At 66.8% G+C, this 1,191-nt stretch overlaps 1 protein-coding gene across 1 annotated transcript in view; it reads left to right on the forward strand.

Moving 5' to 3' along the window:
* The window catches only part of PFL1_05650 (uncharacterized protein), a gene marked incomplete at both ends in the record, with an annotated part of 2,250 nt that extends 1,705 nt beyond the window's left edge, over positions 1-545 (forward strand). Inside the window, one exon of the mRNA XM_007883186.1 lies at positions 30-545. Coding sequence (XP_007881377.1) covers positions 30-545 — 516 coding nt within the window. The remainder of the gene's footprint in view (positions 1-29) is intronic.
* Positions 546-1,191: the final 646 nt, after the last annotated feature.

The following is a 1,191-nucleotide window of genomic DNA, read 5'->3' on the forward strand; positions in this document are numbered from 1 at the left end:
CCTACCGACCGCCCGGCGCGCGCGGCCAGAACACGCCCGACATTTTCAAGCGAGTCGACGAGGGCGGCTCGGGAGCCTCGACGCCGAGCCTGTCGCGCTCCGGCTCGCAGCAGAACACCAACGGCACCTACCAGGCGCCCGGCTCGGGCAACCGGGGCAAGCGCTCGGTTCCCGGAGCGGGCGCACCGCCGGGCTCCGCACAGGCGTCGTCGTCGAATCGCCAGGCCTCGTCGTCTTCCAAGAAGAAGGGCAAGGGGCAGCAGCAGGCCAACGGCTCGCATCCGGACGCGACGGCGGCGGCAGGAGCAGCGGCAGCGACGGCGCCCGAGACGCCGGCAGCGCCGCTGGTAGCGGGACCGCAGGACGTCGGGGGAACGCCGCAGGCGAGCGGCGTCGAGAAAAAGATCCGCAACCTGACCAAGAAGCTCAAGGCCATCGAGGAGCTCAAGATGCGCCAGGCCAAGGGCGAGAAGCTCGAAATGACCCAGGTCAACAAGATCAAGAGCGAGGACGAGATCCGCGCCGAGCTCGCCGAGCTCGAATGAGGCGAGCCTCTCCTTCGGCCCCTTGGTCGTCGTCGTCGGCCCGGCCTTTTTCGATGTCGTCGGTCGTCTTATCGGTGTGATGAGATGAATGGGCTCGAGGCGTTGGCCGGGCGGGCGGACGGACGGGCGAACGGGCGGGCGGGCCGTCGTCGTCGTCGTCGTCGAGGAGGTCGCAGTCTAGTTTGTTGTAGCCAGGCGTGCGCTCTGGTCTCAGAGCGAGCGAGCGGTAGACGAACGAGAAACGAGCGTGGCGTCGAGCAATGACAGACGAGGCTTCGTCCCGCATCCGCCACCGACTTGATGTGATGCGGTCCGACCGACTCGTCGTCGATCGCCTGGAGAGGGACAGAAACAGGCAGGTCGAGGCTCGGAAAGGCTGGCTGGCTGGCTGGCTGGCTGGCAAGCCAAGGGAACGTGAGTCGAGGCTCGGATGATGTGATGTGATGTGATGTGATGCGATGGGATGCGATGGAACGGGATGTCACGACGATGGTGAGAAGATGATGGGAACAGGGCAAGAGGGGAAAAACCGAAAGTGATACGAGGCTGCCGCATCTCGCCCACGCAGGAGGGTCTCGTGCGCGCACGCCCGTGCGTCGGGTCGGGGGTTCGGAGGGCCTCAAGCGCCCCGGGCCATCGCGGCCCG

Source organism: Pseudozyma flocculosa (assembly GCF_000417875.1).
Source record: "Pseudozyma flocculosa PF-1 unplaced genomic scaffold scaffold00021, whole genome shotgun sequence".
Classification (NCBI taxonomy): Eukaryota; Fungi; Basidiomycota; class Ustilaginomycetes; order Ustilaginales; family Ustilaginaceae; genus Pseudozyma; species Pseudozyma flocculosa.